The sequence below is a fragment of the Anastrepha ludens genome, chromosome 2, assembly GCF_028408465.1.
Source record: "Anastrepha ludens isolate Willacy chromosome 2, idAnaLude1.1, whole genome shotgun sequence".
NCBI lineage: Eukaryota > Metazoa > Arthropoda > Insecta > Diptera > Tephritidae > Anastrepha > Anastrepha ludens.
This window is the reverse complement of record NC_071498.1, coordinates 101775392-101799523: the sequence shown is the minus strand read 5'-3', so window position 1 is coordinate 101799523 and position 24132 is coordinate 101775392. Positions and strand designations below refer to the sequence as shown.

At 35.7% G+C, this 24132-nt stretch overlaps 1 protein-coding gene across 1 annotated transcript; it reads left to right on the top strand.

Annotated features, from left to right (window-relative positions):
- The first annotated feature begins 8810 nt into the window (after window positions 1–8810).
- Window positions 8811–10012, top strand: LOC128858801 (uncharacterized). The gene is made up of 2 exons (XM_054095308.1): window positions 8811–9662; window positions 9726–10012. The coding sequence occupies exons 1-2, from the start codon at window positions 9554–9556 to the stop codon at window positions 9989–9991; spliced, it is 375 nt and encodes a 124-aa protein (XP_053951283.1). The 5' UTR covers window positions 8811–9553; the 3' UTR covers window positions 9992–10012.
- The last annotated feature ends 14120 nt before the right edge of the window (window positions 10013–24132 follow it).

The following is a 24132-nucleotide window of genomic DNA, read 5'->3' as shown; positions in this document are numbered from 1 at the left end:
CACGTCACTCCTCATTTCCACAAAGGTTCTAATTACGCTAATGGATGAAGCAGCTTGTATCAACGTAGGTAATGCCTCCTCAGTTTCTGCCAATTCTTCAACGGTCAAATCGTGTTCATCGTTATCTGAAATAATATTTACATATTAAATTTTTGTTTGACTATAAAAAGATAAATGCTTACCAGGTTCAGCTGGAACTCCGCGACTTTCAAAAATGCTGTTGAGAATATCTTCTTCGGATGGGTTGTCCCAAGTCTGCACCCCATTATCAACATTTACGTAGTCATCAAACGATGCTTCGATATTTGCTACTTTTTTAAATGAAGACTGTAAAGCAGCCAAATCTGATATTAAAAGAAGGTCCTCTTCATCCCAATGCTCAAATGGAATCTGCATAGCATCTTTTGAAAATCCAGCCTTTTTAAAACAGTTGGCAATTGTTTCTGGTTTAACATAGACATTCCATACATTGCTAAGATTTCGAACTGCTTGCAGCAAGTCTATGGCCACAACAGAATTTCCCTCATCCACTTGAGTCAATATATTCGTTAAAATTCGTTTTCTGTAATGTTGTTTCATGTTGTAGATAATGCCTTGGTCCATTGGTTGCAGTGACGAAGTCATGTTGGGAGGAAAATAAGCGAGATGAATGTTTCTCAACTTGTCTCTTACACCTTTAGGGTGGGCAGTACAGTTATCAACAAAAAACAACAGCTTTCTGTTTTGATCACAACATTTTTTGTCGAGTTTTACAATCCATTTCGTAAAAATCTCACTGGTCATCCATGCTTTTTTGTTAAACTCATAATCGGCACCTAAAGATTTTATTCCCTTGAAGCACCTCGGATTTTTGGCCTTTACCAGCAATTTTAGCTTTTCTGATCCAGTCATATTGCTTCCCACCAGGACAGTTATTCTCTCCTTGCTTTGCTTCCCACCAAAGCATTTTTCATTTTTGAATGCCAGTGTTTTAGTTGGCAAGCATTTGAAAAACAAAGCAGTCTCGTCGGCATTAAAATGTCGTTAATGTTGTAGTTTTCAATTAATTTCGGTAAGACGTTCGTTACCCATTCATCATGGTTTTCTATGTTGGCGTCAGCACTTTCCCCACATAATGTCTTTTGAATAACGCCATGCCGACTTTTGAACTTGTGTAACCAACCTGTACTTGCCTCAAATTCGTGGTGTCCTAGTGCTTCCGCAAAATCTTTGGCCTTTTGCTTCAATAATGGTCCAGATAAAGGGAGATTCTTACCACGTGCAACGAGTAACCATTTCAGCATTGCTTCGTCAATATCCTCAAAATGACAAGGTCGAAGTCTTTTGCGTTTGGTATTTACTGCCAAATCCTCCGCATTTTTTTAAAATCACTTCCTTATTTTTTTAAATATTTGATAAAGTGCTGGGAAGAACTCCGAATTCATTGGCAATATCTTTTTTTTTTTTCTTTCCTTCATTAACTTTGTTAATAATTAATAATCTCTTTTTTTTAAGCGAAATGCTGCTTCGATGCGAACTGTAATACCTCAGCTCTTTCTGTTTTAATTTTGGGATTCCCCTCATTACAGTTTGTTCACATTTAACTGTAATTTTTTGCAACAGAAAACTTTTGAAAAAATTCACTATATGGAGACAAAAACTTAGGACGCTTGAATTTCCAGCTGTAAAATTTGTTCATTATATAGAAAACTTCTCTATATAGAAATTCATTATAAGGAGACAAAAATACACCGAAAGTAGAACGAAAAAGCAGTGTCTTCGAAACCAGTTCATTATAAGGAGAGCTTCATTATATGGAAGTTCACTGTAGAGAAGTTCGACTGTATATACATTTACAACTTCTAGGTAGTAGAAGTGCTGAAAAATATTTTTTTGTTGCCAGTATACCTGTAGTCGTTGCACTGGACAGGCGATAGTTGTGTGTTAAAATAATTATTTTTTAATTGATTTACCATTGGACGTGATTATAGAAAGCTTTCAAGACAACTTCGGAGTTCTGAAAATATTTATAAGTCGCGTACAGTAAAAAGAAAAGATGTGTTTAGTCTGAAAACAGTGGAACGTGATGAGAATTTACTTTCAAGATGAGAAGGTGGATTCAATCAAAGTAATAATGAAAGCTTTAATCAACTAGTATGGAAAATATGGCCAAAAACGGTAAATACTAGTTGTACTATCGTACAAATTGCTGGATAGATAGCTACTTGTATATTCAATGAATGTATAAATTATTATTGGTTATAATTAATACACTGGGACTTAATTGTGGGCCTTATTCTCATCGGTATGCTGAAAAAATTGATGCTGCACGTATGAAAGTGGCAGACAAGCGCGCTAACGATAACAATCGAGATGGTACGAGTAGAATGCTACGTAGGCAACAGCAAATCGATATTTTGGAAGCTTCTATGACGGCTGAAGACCTATTATAAACTTTAAATGCATTTTTCTCAAAACTATGTTTTTTGAACTGGTGATCACTGTATATTAACTTAAAAACCTCTTGGTATATTTCAATAAAATAAAACAAAAACTCGTGCCTGATAGAAGGATTTTTTTTTTTTCAAAAATTTAGATTCTTTTTTTAATAAATTTCGTTTTTTTCGAAAATCTGAAAAATATTTTCTGACGCCACCATATTGCTAATTTTCAAAAACAAGCTTCGATCTGGCACAAGATTTTCTATTAATAAAACTAATGTAGATTGTCCGATTGCTTTTCGATGAATCTCCAAGGACTTGTGATGATCACCGCAAGGGACTTTTGGAGAAACGGGCTCCACACAAACAGCGATAACTTTTACAATTATTAATTTTTGTTTTGGAAATTTTGCTAAAATCGAGTCAACAAAATGTATTAATGTTATGTTTTGATTTTTTGTAAAATAAAGCAATTGACTATCAAAAAAACTTATTGAAAATCATCACTATTTCGGGCCTCTGACTACCCCTAACCCCTTAAATTGGTAATAACCCTCAATTTTTTGTTGGGTTCATTCGGCTTTGGTAAAAGTACGGTGTGTAAAATTTACCATAGTCAAGAAAAACTGTTATAAAGTTTGCATACTATTTGTTTACCTATCGATGGTAGTTTGATTTTATAGGTAGGGGGTTATAGTTATTATAGGGTCAGGCACTCGAAGTGTAACAATTAAAAAGGCCATACATTTAATTTGGAAGATTTATTTTATTCAATTCAAAGTAAAAAATGTATGAAAATACAATGGACAATGGCTTTTTTCAGCGCCTCGAGACTGGAGACTCTTTTAGCTCGGACCTTGCGCCCCAAAATGGCTCAAAGAGAATAATTCATCGGACACGCCCTGTTCAATTTGAGAGCCATTGTGTGGACGTTACGGTGCCGAGTCCTGTTGAAACGTCCATGGTCTGCCACCGAAATGTTTGTCTGCCCACGGCATCAAAGCAACCTCCAGAATACTTTCCCGATAATATTTCGCATTTATTCGTCAGGCTCGATGAAAACGATTGGATAGCGCCCATCTGCGGGTATAGCGGCCCGAACCATTACATGTGGCGGGTACTGCCTCCTGGTGGCCAATCGATGACTCAAATTTTCGTATGAACGGTCGGTCAAATAAACCCTATCGTTTTGGGAGTTTACAAATTGCTCAATTTGAAAAATTCTCTCGTCAGAAAACACAGTGTTCGGCAATTGACCGCTTTCGGCCAATCGAAGCAGCTCCTTCACTCCTTCAAGTCTGACTTGTTGCTACTTTGGTGTGAGATCATACGTCTTTTGCATCTTATAAGGCTTAACTATGAGGCCATTTTTCAGTATGCTGCGGATGCTACGGTCAGATATTTTCAGTTCTTTCGCCATTTGATTGGCGCGGATTCTTCGAGGATTTCGCTCAAGTCGCTTCTTCACTTTTTGAACCATTTCACGCGACGTTTCAGTTTTTTATGACCACCTCCATGACGTTTCGTGATGCTACCGGTATCATTGTAACAAGTAATGGTGCGATAAACAAAAACTGTATTTACTTTAAGGTGCTCGGGATTTTCCAGCCAAATATAATGATAATTACGTTTGAAACCCATTACTGATCTCCTTTTTTCTCGTTTACTCTAGACAAAATGCTTCCGCATGCTTGTAAGTAATACTCTGGACTGTTATTTAGCCGACTAAATACCGCGCGAGCGTTCTGAATTTGGTTACACTTCCAGTGCCGTGTGTATTACTCTGGTATTTTCCCTTTAAAGTGATTAGGTGTATTTTTAATTGTTGGTAAAGTGTAGTGCCCTTGCATGTTTGCCTGGTTTACTAAATATATGTGGCCTATTGAACTTGGTTTTTTTGTTTGCATACATGTATTATTTGAAAATACCACCTTGATCAACCGCCAGATGCATTTGAACTCTGTTATTTTTTTTTTGTTTTTTGGTAGGTTGCCACATATGTGATTACCATTCACACCAAAATTTTATCGCCAATGGATTTGAATTTGCATTAAAGTTTGTGCTAAATACGGATTCAATGAGGATAACGAACATAGTGACATCGAAAATATACGAAAGCATCAATAAAGTGAAAGAAGAGTTGATCAATAACCGCAAATGAACCCTCAGAAAGCTGGCAGAGTTGAACATTGCTTATGGATCCGTTCAGAATATTGTTGTTCATAATTTGGGTACGATCCGTGTGGCTGCAAAGTGGATTCCAAAGGACCTGAATTTCTTGCAAAAAAGGAACCACGTTGATATCGAATATCACCAAAGACATGATTTCCAACACAACACGAGTATGACACATAATCCAGGCACCAGACGAGAATCGTGAGCTCTGAATAAACGAAGACCAAACAAACCACGCTAGTTTTAGTCAGTCAAAGAAAGTGATGCCCACGGTTTTTATGAGTTACAACGGTATTGTACACCAAGAATTTTTGCCAGAAGATCACATAGTTAACAAGGACTCTTCTTTGAGCGTTATGAGATGTCTACGTGAAGCAATTCACCAAGAAAGAAAGAATTTCTGGGTGGATTTTGCACCATGGCTCTCTGCGATTTCTGTTCGATCCTATCAAAAATTACTACGGGAACACGTTTTAACAGCATACACACTGTTTTTCTTAATTTTTGGTGTTTCACCGAGATTGCCCACCACCTACTCATCTTAAATTTCTAGACTACTGAAACCGATACAAATAAATACAAGTATACTGTTAATTCTGATAAACTGTTGACGAGCTTGATCAAACTCTGGCATAACTACGTTGCAGTTAAAGGGAAGTACTTTAAAGGCGATACTATCACTTATAATATCAGGAATAAACTAATATTTTGAATTTTCTGAACATACCAGTACTCTGGGTAGGTACTTTTTGATCAAGGTCGTATTAACCATCCCTCGCTGGAGATGCTCCCTATAATGACAGGGTCACGTGTTTTATCGTGTGAAACGGATTATTTGAAAGGTGGTCGGAAAGCAAATTAACCTTTTTTAAAGAATTTTCGAATATACTCATATTATACTTATGAATTTTGTAAGGAGTATCAAAGCGGTCTCGTTTATTTATAAGATTTCTCATTTATTAATTGAATTTTGCCCTTTTTTATTGTAATTGACATTTTCTTCTAGAGTTTGAAGCCATTCACCGAGTTTCCTCAAATCTTGCTCTCCTCTGTTCAATTTAATTTGGTTGTCGTCCCATCTTTCCTTAGATATGGGCAAAGGTAGACACGTTGTCTAATCATTTTAAAAAGAAGAGCAACACTTGACAATACTTTGATTTCATTACTTAAATCTATTACAAAAAAATATTTTAATTTTTTGTCATTCAGCTTAAAGTTTGGCCAGGATTTTTTAAGGAATGCGTGTTAAAAAGTTATACAGCAATTGTAAACTGGCTATTTCCATTCCACTCACACTTACTCACCGTTCAGCAAGCTGCGATATTGAGAGGTGGAGTATATTATATATTAAACAGCAGCAGCATGTGTCTGTGGAGAATGAGTTTCCACTTGGCTGTGTTTCCATTATTGAAAACTATTATTTGCTATTAATTTGCTTTTGCTCCTATTCTTACTGTTGTACCTCGGAGAAGCCTCCCCATAAGCTTCCTTGCATTAAAATCACTTGGCACGAACATGGGTCCATTGATATTTACAGTGAGTTGATGAGTTTTGTGTTCAGAAAATGATTATTCCGGCGATGAGTGAACGTTTGTTATTGTTAGGTTTATGTTAAATTTTATTGTACATAATTGCGTGAGACAGCAGAAGTGTGTTTAATTCAAATGTAGAAAATTATGTATTATTTGCTACCAACGATGCAGCCCTTAAAAATGGCGATAAATGTTGAGTACTCTTTTATACTTACTCCTGCCATAAGTTCTGTTAGAAGTTTAATCCGTTATAGATATGCAAGTATAATACTTTTTAAAATGAAGTTAGTTTTATTTAATCATGTAAATATTAAAGAACAAAATTGTAAATTTCCCTTTGAAATTGTTACCATTTATGTAGATATTAACGTCACTGCTCGAACTAAATTTCTGTGAGGTCTTCGAGAGGCCATGTTTTCCAATTGTACAAACTGTAGTCCAAAAGATTCAGATCTGGACTTGTAGAAGGTCAATCTGCTGCCGCTATGAACCCAGGAATATTATTTTTTAGCCACTGCTGGGTCGTTTCTGCCTTATGGACTGGATCGGAATCTTGCTGGAAGCTCCAACGATCTCCATTGAAGATAGTACTACTCAACTGCTTCACCACGGATTCTAAGACATTCTCTTATTACACTTTTGCCCCGTTCTCAACCCCCTTTTCGAAATGGGGAGATGTAACGTATTTACAAGACGCTCCCCAACAAACAATTACGGAGACTGGATGGTGGCCACGTTGAACCCTTGGAACAACATTTTTTGCGTTTTTAGAAGCTTTAGCATAGATTTTATCGTGTTGATTATTAAAAACTTCTTTAACAGTGAACATTTTCTCATCTGTGTAAAAACTATTTTCATGGCCGTTATAAAATATAATCATTGTGACCATCATCATTAGTATCGATACCAATATAATCACTCCCACCATAGGAACTACTTTTTGACAATTTTTTTACTAGCTGCGATTTTAATAGATCCTAAGCCAGTAGTGGTTGGTTTAAAGCTCTTTTTTATGTTTATGTCTCTTCTCTGTCACTTTTCTAAAGCATTTGGCGAAATCAAAACTCCTCAATTTCTATTCCATGCAGGCAAGAATATTTTTTTTGAAGCCCTTTAGAATTCGAACTTTTATTTCAGGAACAGTTTTACTATGGTCCTTTTTCACTATTTGTCACTTTTGTATTGGTAGTTGGTTGATATGGAAAATGAGGGAGGAAGCCAAAAAAGCATATCAAACTATGCAATATCGCATTGACAATCGAAATTTAGAATTATTTTTATTCACATTCATGTTAATGTTACTTAATTTTAACATTATTATAATGTTAATTCATATTTATGAACCAATTTTACTGAAATTTTCTTTTGTACATAATTCGGGAGGCACAAGCAAATGCGTAAAAGGTGCGAGATATACCATAAGTACACTAATTTACCTTTATCCTTAACAGTTATAGATATCACTTTAATGTTTGAAGCATATTATAATTACACCTAAAGCTATATTAAAATAAAAAAGTTCCAAAAAGACTGTTTCCAAAAATATTATAATCTTAATTTTAACTATTCCATAAAAGCCCATTTCTCCACAAATAACCATCATTTAAAAAAAAATTATGTGTATACTTTCATACCTAGCAGAGATATAAATAACCAATTTAACATATGAACAAATTCCAGAACATTAGAAGAAACGTCTAAACTATTCAATTGTCGATTGCAGACTGACATCAAACGATATAATCTTAATAGATGTACTGAATCTAACAAAATATATGGAGTTCACCTTCCAAATTATTTTGTTGGTAGAATTATGTAGTAGTAGCATCTTGCCGGAAGAGTTTGCGAGATTTCTTAATAAAAGGTGAACTTAAATAGAATAGAGGTTTGTTGTAATCGATTTATACTGGTTGCCGTATAAATTTCGACTCCAAATATAATCTTAACTAAGCTAAAGCGGCCGTAGCCGAATGAATACTGTTCGGGACTCAGTGTGGGCATGAAACATCAAATTATAGAAAAGGTTTTTTTCTAATAGCGGTCGCTTCTCTGAAAGCTTTGGTTATGCCTCTGAGTGTATTTCTACCATGAAAATCTGCACATAAAACCCATCTGCAATTCGGAGATGGCATAAAACTGTTGGTGTCTCCATTTATGGAGCAACATTAAGACGCACAAATAGGAGGAGGAGCCCGGCCAAAGACTTGAGAGAGTAATAATTTTCCATAAAAATAGAAATGTGTAAAATAAAATACTCGTAACTTTTTGGTTACATTCGATTGCATCTTGATTTTCATAGGTGGGCACTTTGCAGTAACAGTAAGAATGCAGTAAATATAATATTTTACTGATATTGCAATTTAATTTTCATTACCAGTAAACTTTTACTGATTACTGAAAAAAATTTGCATTACCAGTACACTTTTACTGATTACTGAAAAAAATTTGCATTACCAGTACACTTTTACTGATTACTGAAAAAAATTGCAGTAAAAATATTTTTTTACTGATTACTGAAAAAAATTTGCAGTAAAAATATCTTTTTACTGATTACTGAAAAAATTGCAGTAAAAATATTTTTTTACTGATTACTGAAAAAAATTTGCAGTAAAAATATTTTTTTACTGATTACTGAAAAAATTGCAGTAAAATTACTGTTAATATAATTTTATTTGCTATCAATTTCGATCTGTAACTCCACGTCTGTCGAAACATTTTCCTTGTGCGAGCCACACTCTAAATCTTTTGGCTTCAACCGATTTCAACAAAATTATGAATTCTTCAAGTCAGGATATAAAAGATATTCACAAAAGATCTTTCCAAAGGCAAAAAATCCTTCAATTTAATTGAAATTTTTTATATTTACATATTTTCTTACTGCACAGATGCACACAACTTTGGAATAAATGCAATAGACCGAAATCTGCAGAAGTAGTTAATGGAGTGATAAATGCGAATTTAATAACTCCATGCATAACAAGGTGGAACTCGCTTTATGATTCCGTAAATAAGTTACTGGAGCACAAAACCAATTTAGCAGAATTGTGTTTCCGTTTAAAAATTCCTACCATTCTCAGTGGTGAGCTTGAGTACTTAGAGGAATACGTAAAGCTTATGAGACCTATTGCAGAAGCAATCGATTTCCTTCAGGGTGAAAAGACCATGTATTTTGGTTATTTCATACCCACTATAGTGTCCTTAAGTATAAAAATGCGTCGTTTGGAGCCTAAAAGTTTGAAGTATTTAACCGAAAGTAGCAAAAAAATGCATGAAGCTTTGCTTAAAAGATTTGAAAAGTACTTCCTGATTCAGCCTGACGCTTGGGATGCTGTTATTGCCGCTATTTCTATCCCTGACATTAAGTTGCGATTTGTGAAAGCTCTTTTAGAAACAGCTAAAACGCAAACAGAATAGGAAGTTAAAAAAATGTTCAACACTTATGTGGTCAAGTATGGAAAAGTAGCCTGTACCAAAACTCGTATTCTACCTCAACCACCTCAAAAAACATTTTTTGACTTCGGGGATGAAAGTAATGGTAAACTGTTTACACTTGGTTTTCAATTAAATATTTGTTTTATGCATATATTTACTTAAATAGATATTAGCATACAATGTGGTTCCACTGACTCGGAAAATTATCTGCAAGAAACGCTATTATACCTGGCTGAACGAGAAGAAACAACAAGTTGCCTAAATAAATATCAGGCTATTAAAAACGTATTTTTAAAATATAATACCCCATTACCGTCATCTGCACCTGTAGAACGGTTGTTTTCATTCGCTGGAATTGTAAATCAGTCTAGAAGGCAAAAACTCAGCGATGCAAATTTTGAAATGCTTGTGTTAAGAAAGGCTAATAGCTAATAGCAAATAAAATTATATTAACAGTAATTTTACTGCAATTTTTTCAGTAATCAGTAAAAAAATATTTTTACTGCAAATTTTTTTCAGTAATCAGTAAAAAAATATTTTTACTGCAATTTTTTCAGTAATCAGTAAAAAGATATTTTTACTGCAAATTTTTTTCAGTAATCAGTAAAAAAATATTTTTACTGCAATTTTTTTCAGTAATCAGTAAAAGTGTACTGGTAATGCAAATTTTTTTCAGTAATCAGTAAAAGTGTACTGGTAATGCAAATTTTTTTCAGTAATCAGTAAAAGTGTACTGGTAATGCAAATTTTTTTCAGTAATCAGTAAAATTTTACTGCTTACTGCTATTTGTAATGCAGTAAATTTATAATGCAGTGTGCCCACCTATGTTGATTTTATACTTTAAGGAATCAAAAACGTCGGTACTTGTATGGTGACATGAAATCAGAAATTGTAGCCAACATCAGACCTTCAACCGGATCATCCCATCGAATTTGAAGGAATCAGCTTATTCTAACTAGAAAACATATTGCAAATTTTAAATAAAAGAACACAAGTAGGTAACAAAAACAAGTATGTAAAACAACAAGCAAATTACCACAGATAACTTTTTCGGTTGGGGAATAAGTTCATAGCCTTTTTACCGAAAAATTTTATTTAAATAAAAAAGAATAATTGCATCAATAAGTTAATCAATTACATATATATTCACCGTTGCTGTTTACAACCTTTTCCCACCTCTCGACCGATTTGTTGATGCGGTTCCGACAAAAATCGCTTAGTCTGTCGTCAAAGAAGTTGTTGAGATAGTTTTTAAGGGCCTCTTTGCTAATCCGTCGGTGCAAGGTCTGGAGAAAAGGACGGGTTCTGACAGACCTACACTCGAGCTCTTAGAGTGCTGCTTTGACGACTTGTGCAACATGAGGCCTGGTGTTGTCGTTAAAGGGTATGGTTTGACCATATCGATCAGGTATTTTCAGTCGAATAGCCTCATTCAGGCGCTGTAAAGCTCTTGTTAAGCGTGGCTTTTCGAGCATTTCACCGTGCACCATGCTCTACCAGTCCCCCCAAATACATATTATGATCTTCTTTGGGTGGAGAATTTGAATTCAAAAGACCTTCCGCTGCTAGACGCGTCATCGACGTCAAAGTCGTCATTTTTGAACTTTGCAAACCATATTCGTGCTGTAGACTCGCCTATGACGCCTTTTTCTGTATAACTCAAAAATACAATTAACATAGTTTTGTAGAGCAGAAAAAGTTCTATCGAATGAATACCTACCCTACCTACAAATCGCTGTACAATAAAAGAAAATATAAAAACGCTATGAACTTATTCCCAACCCAATATCTTCTTCTCCTGACTTGGGAAGTTAAAAATTGTGATTGTCCCCGATACACTCCGGAAGCAAATTATTCTTTACTTTTGACATTTTCTTGCTGAAAAAATAGTACTACGATATTATTTATTAGTTTAAAATTTCACCTTTCATATTATATTTACCTTCTTCATTTTTAGTTTTCTCATTTATTTGGATACATGTATGTAAACTCCTGCATATAAATATACCTACCATATATTATATATCGCCAAATTAAAGTAAAAATCAACTGTTTTCGGGTGTTATTTCGGGTGTTATTATTTATTTCGTCTTTCAGCTACATATCAGCCCAAACACTAACAGTGCTACAAAGTACTCAAACTAGATCCTGGGCGCGCTGTTACTTAAATTGAGATAGTTTCACATGTAGTCGTCTATGGACAGAAAATCGCTGATTGAACGAGCGTAAGAAGACGCGTGAAAACCCGATGACGTGACAATCGAAGTTACTCTCATAATTTCGCTTCTGATGGTCAAACTTTGTAATATTATATATCATAATTGGGTAATCGAGTTATTAAGCTGATGGACCGGTACGCCACGCAATTTTGTTAACTAGTACGTGAAGTCTCTTTACGTGATTTTTCTGAGGATAAAACTCTTGACAGACTAATTTGTTAAATTTCAACGAAGACTAAGAATTTTTTGTATAAGTAGTTGACCATAAAATAGTAAATTTAACATTAACGTTTAATTTAGTACATTTTCTTGCTACATTTCTGATTTTTTTTTGTTTTTTTGTTTTTTTTTTTGCATAAAAGTTCAATAACATCCAATAAATTTCCAACCAATGCTTATAGCTCTTTATGTAACATTTTTTATGGGCACTGGATGCCATCAGCGACTGTTGCTTCAACGTGAAATCCCACACTGACTAATAAGTACTGCAATATTTCCCCAAAAACAGTTGTTGCTGTTGTTATCAACAACAATATTATTCACGTATTTATTGGAGCATCAAAAGAAGTTTATTGGCTTAACTTAAAAATAGCCCAAATCAATCGAACCAATTAAATGGCAGACAATAAGTATACAGTTACTCCGCCTACCTACTAAATAAGTGGACAGCAGAATATGAAGATTGATGGATGTTAATATTTTACTTATTAGATAGAAAAACAAGTTGGAGTTCTATATGAAGGGCAACATAAAAATAGTATCCCTGCACAACACAATGTAACATGAATCGGCGACCACGGCCAACGAGAATGTTGAAGAGTGTAAGCGAAATTGCTTGAATTCTTATCTGAATTTCATGTGACACATTCAAACCAGATATTAATAGACAATAAACTTATTTATTACAAAAATATAAATTATTGGGCGATGTTTCATTTATACGGATTTCTGACAGCATAAAAGAGATTAAGATTCTTTTACATATTAAAGTAGACATATAAATATTTGAAAGAACTTATGCGTTAGAACATATGTCAAGCCTCAAAATTTAAATACTTCAATGTTAGGCTGCCGAGGCGGCCACCTTAGCCGAATGGGTTGGTAGGTGACTACCAACGTAGTGCATACGTTCGAATCTCGGTGCATGAACATCAAATAATATACAAAGTTATTCTAATAGCGGTCGCCTTCCAGCAGGCAACGGAAAACTTCCAAGTTTCTGCCAGGAAAAAGCTCCATATAAAAAAAGTTCACTGCTAATACTATTTTTGTGTTCGCTCTAGCAAAATATGCATATGAGAGGTCTTGATCGCGCAGCGTAAAGATCCTCTTTTATCTGACGTCAAAAATGTCTATGTTCGTCCCGAAAAAACAGCATTTGTGAGAAGTCATGCTTCATTATTACCTTTTAAAGAAAAAATCAGATGAAACGTGTCGTATATTGATCAATATTTACGGTAATCACGCTCCATCAATTACAACTTGTAAAGAGTTGTCTCGACGCTTCTAAAAAGGCAATTTCCAAGTAGGTGATAAAGATCGCGAAAGGGCTCTTGCAAAAGTTCAAAGATACTCAACTACAACAATTATTGGATGAAGACGCATGTCGAACCCTTGATGTTATGTCTAAAGAGTTGGGTGTTGACAGATCAACTATCGGTAAACGTTTGCACGCGATCGGAATGGTCCAGAAAGCAGGTAACAGGTAACTGAGAGCCACATCAAATGAAGGAGATGGATATCGAGACACGTTTGGGGACGTGTGAGATGCTTCTTGAACGGCTGAAAAGAAAAGGTTTTCTGCGTCGCATCGTCCCTGGCGATGAAAAATTGATCTATTATGATAATATCAAGCGTCGAAAATGTTGGAGTCTACCAGGTGAACCAGGCCCATCGACAGTGAAAAAAAAATGCATGCTTCAACGGTTATGTTGTGCATCTGGTGGGATCAGAAGGATGTCATCTCTTATGAACTCCTGAAACCATCACTGACGATCTTTATCGACTAGTTTGAATCGAGCTCTCCAAGAAAAGCGGCCGGAATGGGAGGGTAGGCATGACAAACTGATTTTTCTGCATGAAAACGCTAGGCCTGAAATATTTAGAGGGACTGAATTGAGAAATCTTGTCCCACCCGTCGTATTCCCGGACGCTCTTCACATTTCATTGAAGCGATTCCTACTTGTGCTTTAGTACTAGATAAAACCCTCAAACTATACAAAGAACCGCTATTCTTTCGCTAACATTTGTCTTCGACATTGTACCAGATGTGATTGACTGCGCATTCTTACTAGAACGCTTTCACTTTAATATCCCTGGAAGAAGTCTTCGGAGCAGGCTAGAGCATTATATGCGAACTATTCTCCTGTTTAAGAGCTTTGAAAGAATACAATATGTCTTGAAATCCTCTGAACTTGATTTCTATAAAAAAATATTTTTCAATTTTTATTAAACGAATTGTATAAGTAATTTCAATTATTGTTTTAGTTTCATCGTAAAAAACTTGAATTTACTAGATTCTAGATATATATTATAAAAATAAATAATAGCCTAAACTTGAAATAGTCCTGCATGAAATACGTAAGTTTTCCTATCGACCCCGAATTTTTGCTATAGTGTAATAATGTTTTCTAAACTTCTTTGGAAGTGGGTTTGAAAAAGTGTTTTGCCTTCCAAAAGTCAAGAGGAAGCTGCACTAAAATTGCATTTTTGTATTTGTTTTTGGAATTAGGCAGTGGTCGTTTTTAAAGATTTTTGAATAAAAATTATACTAGTCCATTCAGTACATTTTAAATATACATATCATACAACCTAACAAACTTCTTTACGTTCTTAATTTCACTGTAGAAATGTCGTTTTCAACTTTACAGTGTGAGTGGCGCACATGTCGTCAGCTAAGAGACTGCGGATCAACTCGAAAGATGCGCATATTAAAGAAGGGGAGATACAATTGCGCAACATAACACCTGGGGCAGCAGCGACATTCAAGAAAGGGGTGAGTTACACTTCAATTGCGTTCATTCTCATAAACTTGCTATGTTTAGTAAACGAAGCACAACTGTCTTCATTACAACCAAGTAAGGAAGGCTTGGTCCGGACCGAACGTCATATATCCACACTTACATATTTAAGAAAAAATTTATTTGGGCTGGCTAGCAAATTGGAATCAAACACATTCGTAAACAATGAGAGTAATAGCTTCCAGCATCAGATGGACGGACGGAAATTTTAGAAAAGAGCGTGGAGATATCACGTTTTATTTCTTTTTCCAAAATTACCGTTATGTGGGACTTGTGGGTAGCTATTGACCGAATAGACAGCAATATGTGTGCTAGCAGCATTGTTCTGTCAGCCGCTTTCTCTGTTACACTTTCAGCGGACTCAAATATTGTTCATTATTATTCAGATTTCTTCTTAGGGGGAAGATAGAAGTCGCACGACACAACATCCGCGAACCAAAGCTTACGCTTTCACACTGGGTTTCACTCAGCAAGAAACCTCTTGATGGATAATGCAAAAACAAAACAACTCTAGTACCAACGAGGCTTATGTCTACACTAATTTGTGTATAGAAGTGCGAGATACTGGTTTTCGAAAAATATATTATAGATTTATTCGAAACATTTGGGGTTCTTTAGCAGCAAGTTTTGTTATTTAATAAACTCAACCTCGTGTCCGGAAAAAATATTGCCATCATCAGCACATCTAGGGCTTATTTTTAACAAATAGCAGTAATTAGTTAACCTTTTCTTATACTGATGTGTAGAGCATTATAAAGAATTAGTAAATGCAAACTTCGTATGATGTTCACTTTTTTTTAAATTAGGTCCTGATTAACCTATTACTTAACTCAATACTTACGCTGTTTTTTTTTTTTCAAATTCCAGCTTTTTTTTCAAATTAATCACAAATTCTGAATGGGAATTAATTTTCTGTAGAGAGTCTGCAATTTATTTATGATAAATTATATCTCTAAAATGAGGGGAACATCATTTAGAAATGACGTTTCTTTCTTGAAATTTCCGATAGTATTTAGGCAAAATTATTAATATTAGTATTACTTTTTATATATTATATATTTATATGTTCGATTGAGCCTAGCTTTGTACTATGAAATTTTAAGCCTGTACAAAGTCTTAAACTTATACAGCATTACAACATTACGTATATACCTTTGATTTAACAATGAAAATTTAATTATATTTTACTCTATATAAGGATTGTCCTAGTCTCTTTCATCTCAAATGGATTATATTTTATAAATCCTAACGATATCACTATATTTACCTTATTCCAAAGACTAACAGAAATCAATTTTTACGAGTATTTACACCGTGTATATTTTTGCGGCCGCCGTAGCCGAATGGGTTGGTGCGTGATTACCATTCGGAATTCACAGAGAGGTCGTTGGTTCGAATCTCGGTGAAAGCAAAATTAATGAAAACATTTTTCTAATAGCGGTCGCCCCTCGGCTGGCAATGGTAAACCTCCGAGTGTATTTCTGCCATGAAAAAGCTCCTCATAAAAATATCTGCCGTTCGGAGTCGGCTTGAAACTGTAGGTCCCTCCATTTGTGGAACAACATCAAGACGCACGCCACAAATAAGAGGAGGAGCTCGGCCAAACACCTAACAGAAGTGTACGCGCCAATTAATATATTTATTTTTTTTTTTTATATATTATTGCCATACTCACATTAACATCACTAATGTTTTTGATAAATTTCATTACATGATACGGGGGTTAAATTGTGTATTTTGCGCCCAATAATGTACACATAGTAATTTATCAAAGAAAATATCTTTATTGCTTTTCAAAATATTCTCCTTGGAAGTCAAAACATTTCTGCATTTTTTGAACCACCTTTCAAAATACTTTTGTCACTAAGAAGTGGATACCTCCAAAGCAAGCTGTTTGAAGACTGCAGTACCTGCTTCATCATCGTCATGATCATATGTAGTTCGTCGAGGTTCGTTGCTAAGCATAGGCAAATGTTTCCACTTCATTCTGTTCACTACTTTTGCTTTTACTTGCTTCCACGTCCGATGTCTATTCAATGTTTGACCTCGCATTTTATTTTTGATGTTCAGGAACAAAAAGAAATCATTATGAGCCAAATCAGGGCTGCAAGGTGGATAGCCCATTATTTCTCTCTTGTGCGAGCCGATACGTGAGAGCTCGCACTATGTTGGTAACGGATTATTCGTCTTCGGCGATTGGTTTTCCTTAATTCTGGGAAAACTTCTTGCAAACAAATGGTTGTATACCACTCAGTATTAACTATTTTAAGTTTCTGTCGTTGTGAAGTTGCGACTTTACCAGATTTTTCGAAAAAATAGCAGATATTTGCTTTCGTGAACAATTTTTCTAGAATTAAGTTTGCCTTGGAAATCTCATACTGCCGACTGCTGTTTTATTTTCTTCTCATATGCATAGATCCAAGATTCATCACCTATTACGATGTCTTATATGTGTTTTGAGCCATCGCGGTTTCCTCAACATTTCATTACATCATTCGACTCCCTTTTTATGCAAATGCTATGGCGTACGAGGATCCAATGAGAACAAATCTTCCCGACGACCAAACATTCATGCAATATCGAATATTCATGCAAATATCATACCCACGGAGAGGCTTAATCGCGATATATCACATGACCATCTACCGTTATTAATTGACGCATAACTCGTTGCATCAGCGTTTCACAGTGGCTAAGTGTGGTGCTTGAACGCTAAAAATCGAAGTAAGTTTATCAATGCAGTCCTGTTTCGGTATCCTCGTCGAAAATTCGAATAAATTGTCGCACGAAAATTTTCACGAGTTGATTCCATCTTCTGGGCGGGATGAATTTTCCAACTCACTAACAGCATTTAATTGTAGCTCATTACAAGTAGTGCTGTAAAGGTGCTAAATATAAAAGACAACCGCAAAATAAAAACTTCATCAGCATATCTCGAGAACGTAGTCCGTTGATAAAAAGCCATTTGTTGGGAATTGAACAAGTGACTCAAGTGCTTTGTATTTTGGTTTACAGGTGTTTTGATGTCTTGTACGAAGCAGTCGACTCAAATTTTTCAATTAAACTACAAACTAATACTTAAGCGACCATTTACATACAAAGATATATTTTTGAATATAAAACAACTTATGTACATGTTATACAACTGTTGTTAGTTGTTCGCGGAGCTCTTCTTCCAATTTGAAGTGTTCGGCTTAAAGTTTCCCTAAAAAATTGTCACTCTTAGTAAATTAGCAGTAAATGGTTTTACGAGAATTTTTTCATGCAGCAGTACGCTCGATTTCTCATTGCCTGTCGGGGTCTGGCTGTTATAAAAACAAACTTTTTCTTGCATTTGATAGTAGTGATGCATAACGCACTCGACTACGACCGCTGCACAGTGGTCCGACCAGAAGGCGTTGGCGGACAAAATTCAAAAACTCATTTAACTAAGCTGAAAATACATATTTAGGGGTTTTAAGGATCAGTGATGACGAATCTGACCTTAGTTTTAGCAAATTTTAAATTTATTGAATACTATAAATACATTTTTACTTCCGTAATTAGCTGGTGAGTTCATTTTTACATTTTTCACAACCCCAGAGAGTACCACGTGGAGGTTTACGGTAAAGTTATTCTCTCCTCCTTTTTTTTTTTTAGATTTTTTATATTTTTTATTTTTTTTTTTAATTTTTTAATTTTTTTTTTTATTTTTAATTTTTAATTTTTTTTTTATATTTTTAATTTTTAAATTTTTTTTGTTTTAGTTTTTAAATTTTTTTTGGATATTTAGTTGTTTTTTTGTTTTTTGTTTTTCATTTTTAATTTTTTTTTATGATTCAGAATCCTCGGTTTCTGATGAGCTGTTTTCTTAGGCTGGATCATTTTTCAAATTTAAAAGCGCAAGAACCTTTTTTGATTTACGTAAATTCTCTACTTTACGTCTCTTGGAACGTTCGCAAACATCATTGAATGTTTTTACGGGGCGGCCAACATTAGTACAGCTACCAGAGCCAGATGAAGAGGATTTAAAGTTGTCGTTTAAGGGAAAATCAATTTTTTCAGCTAACCAAGATGCATTCTCATTTAATACGCGACCGCAATGTCTGTTAGATCGATCTAATTTTCTATTAATATCTTTACAAAAATTACTAACAATCTTCAAAACCTGATCTTTCAATTCTTTCACACTATCATCATGGTATTGAAGCTTCTCAAGAACGTAATCTTGTAATTCTAACATCTTTGACTCAAAACTTTTTTTTCTGAAGAACGCAAAAAAATAATATAAATAACTTTTTTTTTCAAAACTATACGTCATTTTGATTTTATTATTACAAGCAATTCTCAGATGTTCGTTAATATTCTAATCGGCTTATGACCATTCCTCCAGTGACAGAAAAAAATGTTATATTATTATATATAATTTTAGTTGTCTCTTAATGCTGCTTTTTCTGTCTTTTACACAAAATTGCATTAGCCATATGTAACGTTTTGCCTGTGGGTAAATGCACAAAAGCTACATTATTTTTAATTTGCGCAACTTTGCGCAACAGGTTTCAGTTTGAGATCATAGCTGAAATATGTGGCTACATCACTCATGTTGATTTCAAGTGGACCGGTGTGGACCACTCGAAAAAATGATCTTTAAAAAAAAAAATTTCGAAAAATTTTGAAATTTCAAAAACAAAAATTGGATTTTGTACCACAACTTAAGAGAATTATTACTGTTTCCGTTAATATATTCAATTATCTTTTTTTTCAATATTTGGTTAACAATCAAATGGTAATATTTATTTGCAGACATGAAAATGAAACTCTTGTATGAAGTACGATTTGCATACAATTTCATGTTTAAAGTCAAAAAACTACAATGAAAAATTTTTTAAATTAAGTAATCTTTTCAGGAAATCTGCCTTGAATATTTAAGAAAACATCTGCATTATCAAATTTTTATTTCAAAAATGTTGAAAAATTGAATTTTGTCCGGCCGCCGGACCACTGTGCGCTGCCACTACTACTACGACTTGGCAAACATAAATCTACGAATAGGGAAAAATATTTTGTTTCACCTTTCAACTTAAACTTTTCTTTCATACTCTTCAACTTTTAATATAACTTTGCTTTTTTTCTTATCTGCGCCAGCACATAAATTGCTGCACAATCGTTGGGCCTGCGCCTATGCGTTATTTTTGCGGTAGAAACTTATATGGCTGGAAAATTTGCCAACGACTGCTACATACATGTACATATTACAATGATTTATGGGTTTTAATAGCTGAATATACGACGCCAGTAAGTAAATTTCCTAATGATTTACTTGCCTGAAAATGGCGAAGAAATAGTTTGCCAGTAATAGGAAAGATATTTGCTGCAAAGTCTAGACGTGACTCAATGATTTTAGAATGCAGTTCTAATATTTTGCATGTTTATTCTTTATTTTTATAAATTTTTGTTTTTCTGGTTTTTTACACTACAACCGATGTGCTATTACAATAATATTAAATTTTATATCAGCATTTGCTGTTTGTCTCTTGTGCTTTAGTATTCGCAATGACTTTAAGTTTCAACCAAAGACTGCCTTGAATTTCCCTTTTTTGGCCAGTCATTACAACGTTGCGTTGAAATGTGGAAATGTACATACCTAAGTACATACTTCGTAGAAGGAGATCCACTGTAGAGCGATACCGAAGCCAATGGGCTTGATGCATAATGGCTATGATGGTTTTATACTTCGTTTACTTTTATATCTTTGCATTCATGCCGTTACGTAATTTCACTCCTTTCGCTTTCACCCCCTATGCACACGCACCCTCCTGCTAAATTTCAGCGTTTCTGTTATTGCTGCTGCTGCTGTTGCTGTTATGAAAGTTTTTGTCATCGTTGTCATGCTGAGTAAAAATATATAGAGGTGGAGAAGAAAACCAAAAGATAATATATATACATATATATATGTATATGTATATATATTCATTGATAGCTAGGTTTTATTATTATTGTTGTTGTTGTTTGCGTTGATACTTTTGACCGCTGACGCGCGCGTGCAATTGACCACGCTGAAAAGGTCAAAAACGACACCGACAACAAGTAGTAGATTTACTGCTGGCCAAAAAGTAATTTCATAAAAGTTTTCCCCATTTTCAATCAAGTAAATAAAAAAAAACAAGTAGCAAATACCAAATAATATGTATATATTTAGTTGAATAGCAGAAGCAAGAGAAACAACAAAAAAATAATATGAAGAGGTGGTTACGATGCAAATTTAAGGTGGCTTAGATGAATTGAAAAAATTATATAAACAAGACATGCAACCGTCAATTATTACTGGCCACCGTAAATTACAGCAACGTTGCAATTTGATTAAAGAGCCACTGCCTCAAAAGCAATGGTAATGAATGCGTCACTCAAATTGAGGGAGTGAAAGACAAACTAAATGTTAGCAGAAAATGTCGGCTCGAATGAACTGAAGGAAAATGTGTAGAAGAAAAGCAAAAAATAAGATAAGCTTTCATCAATATTATTGTATTAAAGACGAAAGTTGACAAAATTTGTGTTGGCGACATATGGTAATATTGTAATATATTCTTATGAAAATCGAGACGTTTTTGAGGTTACTAAATCATTCTGCTTCTACGGATGTCAGTGACTTCAATCAACCCAAAAGAATCTCTGGAAAAGTCTAAGCCGATTAATGAGTGTATATAATTCACCTTGTATTAACTGCTGTATAGTAACGAAATACAGTAAACACTTAAAATGTTGAATACGTATGGATGATCATCCGAAAAAGTGAAGAAAAAAGCATATTAAATTTTTTTAGACATTTTGCAAATGAGTGAATGGTTGGTTGGTTGGTTAAGGTGCTGTCTGGATAACACGCCCCAGACTCAATTAGCACAAAAGGTGCCATTTTGGTACACCACTAGTAGAACCACTGCCGTTATTTAGTCAAACCATCTTGATTTGGCTATAAATCTGCCTATGTAATTTTTTTGCTTCCTGCAATTTCTACCAAGTTGTTGATTGAGAATTTCCCCAACATTCTATGTCGGAGAATACCTAGTCTTGGGCACACACCTAGAATCCTTTTGGTTTCAGTTTCTACTTCTATCGTTATACGGCCACCCCATCTTCTTACCATGGACTCCGATTGATTAATGGCCGGTTATTGTTGTCGAAATGCTAAAGATGTTTGTTCTTGATTTCGTAACAGCTCGTCAGTTCTCAACTTGTTGAACTCTGGCCATGTTTCTTTCTAGCTATTTTGCAGGTATCGGTGTTCGTCCATCTGTCAACAGCCTGCTTCTGAAATAGCAAAGAGATCTCCCTTTCGTAGACGCTTCGGGGGCAGTCCACTGCTACCACTTCGGATGCTATAGAGGAAGACATATGTCTTGCCAACTCATCAGCTTTCTCATTTCCTTCTATGTTCCTATGGCCATATAGCCAGATGAGAGTAATGCCTGTCATGCGTGCTAGGGAATTTAATTCTTCTTTGCATTGTCTATCAATTTTTGATGAATGAGTGAATACCACCTAATTGTATTGTACAATATGAACAAATTGTGAACAATATTATATTCTTATTGTGATTTTTTCCGCTGTCTTTTTTTTATAATATAGTAAAAACTTCTTAAGCGCACATCAAATTTTTACAGAACAGAAAATTGATGTGCTCGTTAACATTACGACATTTTTTTTTTTTTTTTTTTTTTTTGTCGGGACAACTAGCAAGTGCAGCACTCAGATATTAATTGAGTCCATTGTACTACACTTGGATTCCCTTTTAATTTTCTTTAAATCTACCCGATCTCCGAAGAAATCTGAGTAGATCTTGTGGTGCCAAGGAGCCAAGATGGTCGCTTCTTAACACATCAGTGCCAAAGACCTCAAACCTGATTCGAGCGAAGGCGGGGCAGACACACAGGAAGTGGTCCGCCGTCTCATCCTCCTCTTCACAAGCTGGGCAGAGTACACTGTCTGATGTACACGGTCCATGTGCTTTGCCCACAGAAAGTGGCCCGTTATCAGTCCAACCAGCCGTCTGCACTCCCCTCTGCTTAATGAGAGAAGGGTTTGCGACAGTCGATCGGACATGACAGGTAACATCAGTTTTGTCCATCTGCAGCCTCTCTCAGCCTGCCAAGCTCACTTGTGGGTAGTAGTTACCCATTTGCTAACCGTGGCCGTGATGGCCCCAGAGGGGAGTGGCAAAGCGGGCTCTGGGCCAAAGAAGTTGGCCTCAGAGCCCATCTTAGCTAAGGAGTCAGAGGTCTCGTTACCCGCGATACCCACGTGTCCCGGGACCCATGTTAGCATCAGGCTATTATGTCTGCCGACATAGTTCAGCCTGGATTTACAGGACTTCACTACCCCTGATGTGGTTTGAGGGCTGTCTAAGGCCATAAGCGCTGCTTGGCTGTTGCTGCAGATACATATAGATCTGCCTCTCCATCGTTTTTCCACAACAAAGTTCATCGCTTCTTGAACCGCATACACCTCCGCTTGAAAGACAGATGCATGCATTCCAAGAGCAAAGTGCAATTTTGTCCCGCTGGATTCCACGTAGACCCCAGAGCCGGAGCCATGCTCGGTCCTGGAGCCATCCGTAAAAATGCGAAAACAGTGTAGTCGTCTTTTCCAACCTTTGGGATGAAAGCGACCCTCACCATCCTCCAAGAGCGTGGTATGAAAGCCAGTGCCAGGCATGCCGAGAAGATTTTCTTCAGGGATACTGTCACGAACTCTGCACCCTCCTTCAGCATGGCAGGATATATGCCATCTGGTCCGGGCGACTTGTAGTCGCCAAAAGATTTGATGGCAAATCGAATGGCGGCCTCATTCACTACAGATCTGGCAACGAACCAGTCATGCCGAAAAGGTGTAGCAGCTCTGACAACTGCCTCTATCAATAAGGGCTGTTGCCGGCTGATGCTTATCTGATTACCAGGAAAGTGAGACTCCATCAGCAAGCTGAGTGTCTCACTTTTCCGCTCCGTGAAGGAGCCATCAGATTTCCTAAGTGACCCCAGCTTTCGCCGTGTCACTCAGAGATTCAATACCGCTGCAGAATTCCCTAAATGAGGCTCTTTTCGATTCGCGAATAAGCCTCTTGTAGTTCTTCTGAACATCATGGTATCGCTCCCAGTCCTCTGCAAGGTTAGTCTTGAGGGTCTGGTTTAGAAATTTTCTCGACTCACGCCTCAGCATCTGGAGCTCTCGATTCCACCAAGAAACGGGAGTACGGCTGGGGAGAAGTCGAATTGGACAGGCTGACTCAAAACATTCGGTTAGGGCAGCGTTGAGTTTCTCAACAGGCGCCTCAATGGCCTGTTCTTTTCGAAGTCTTGGTGG

Bases quoted from the DNA above. Each gene is read 5' to 3' on its own strand.
- LOC128858801 (XM_054095308.1), top strand. From the start codon at position 9,554: ATGTTCAACACTTATGTGGTCAAGTATGGAAAAGTAGCCTGTACCAAA. The intron at 9,663-9,725 runs GTAAACTGTTTA...TTACTTAAATAG, and splicing joins CTTCGGGGATGAAAGTAATG to ATATTAGCATACAATGTGGT.